A 1,012-nucleotide genomic window follows, 5' to 3' on the forward strand; every position below is an offset into this window, starting at 1 on the left:
TACGCATTGCATAGCAACCAGATCCCTTGCCTGTTGGATTTTGAGCAGAGTCAGAAACAGTGGTGCCCCGCTCAGAGATGACGGCCGACTGCATTGCTTTCAACGTGTGTTGCTCTCCATTGCCCTGGCAGTAATCCAGTCTGACATATCAGGCTCCTGAGAGGACTCACCACACCTGTTCTGAGTCTCCCATTCCAGGGCTTTGACCCATAATTCTTCCTGTTCCAGTTATGGTTCCGGATCACCCAAATTTAAAACATTCGGATCTTTTCTGGTTTTGTTTTGTTGGCCATGACTGAACTGGTTCAAACCAATCTGAAGCCCTGCAAAAAATATACCAGCATTAGACCTTTACCTCATCTCTGTTTCTCACTTTTCAGCGTTTTCCATTGGGAGGTGATGATGAAGTTATGAGCTCTACCCTGCAGCAGTTTTCAAAAGTTATAGATGAGGTAAATGTTTATTTTATTTTCCTTAAATTAGTGGTCTTATAATTAAGTTACCCAGGTTGTTTAGCTTTTACTGGGAACTTTTATTATTATGGTTATATGGGTAAAGCTTTATTGTAAAGAATATTACTTAAGGAAAGACCTTATTTCTATATCCTGGTGGCTGTAATAAAAATGATACTTTATTTGATTAAAACGAATTGTTTTTCAGGAATATGCATATAGCTGTGCTATCTCAACTCTCAGTCCATGAAACATTCAGTTTTTTGATTGTGTTACTTGATTTGGGCGGGGAGAGAAGACTTAAGCTGTGAACTACAGCTAGGCTCTTTATGGTTCCTTTCTTTTGCCTCAGACAACATCTTACCTTCAGTGCTTATTCATCCTTTCACCTCAGACAGCCAAAATTATCCCTTAATTTCCCAAAGCAGTTGTCAGAACAAAGCAGTCATCAGAAGCAAGGAGGAAGAATGGGGGTGAAGGATATGGGGCGAGTGCATAACTGTTTCCTACCATTGAAGTGCAGGCTCTAATTTTGCTTGAACTATTAGATGGTTCTGTCT

The 1,012-nt window shown here is 40.3% G+C and overlaps 1 protein-coding gene across 1 annotated transcript in view; it reads left to right on the top strand.

Annotated features, from left to right (window-relative positions):
• APPL1 (adaptor protein, phosphotyrosine interacting with PH domain and leucine zipper 1) overlaps positions 1–1,012 on the top strand; it is a 37,092-nt gene that overhangs the window by 9,309 nt on the left and 26,771 nt on the right. Inside the window, 2 exon segments of the mRNA XM_012555845.2 lie at positions 381–507; positions 898–919. Coding sequence (XP_012411299.1) covers positions 381–507; positions 898–919 — 149 coding nt within the window.

This window comes from Trichechus manatus, unplaced genomic scaffold, assembly GCF_000243295.1.
Source record: "Trichechus manatus latirostris isolate Lorelei unplaced genomic scaffold, TriManLat1.0 scaffold00001, whole genome shotgun sequence".
NCBI lineage: Eukaryota > Metazoa > Chordata > Mammalia > Sirenia > Trichechidae > Trichechus > Trichechus manatus.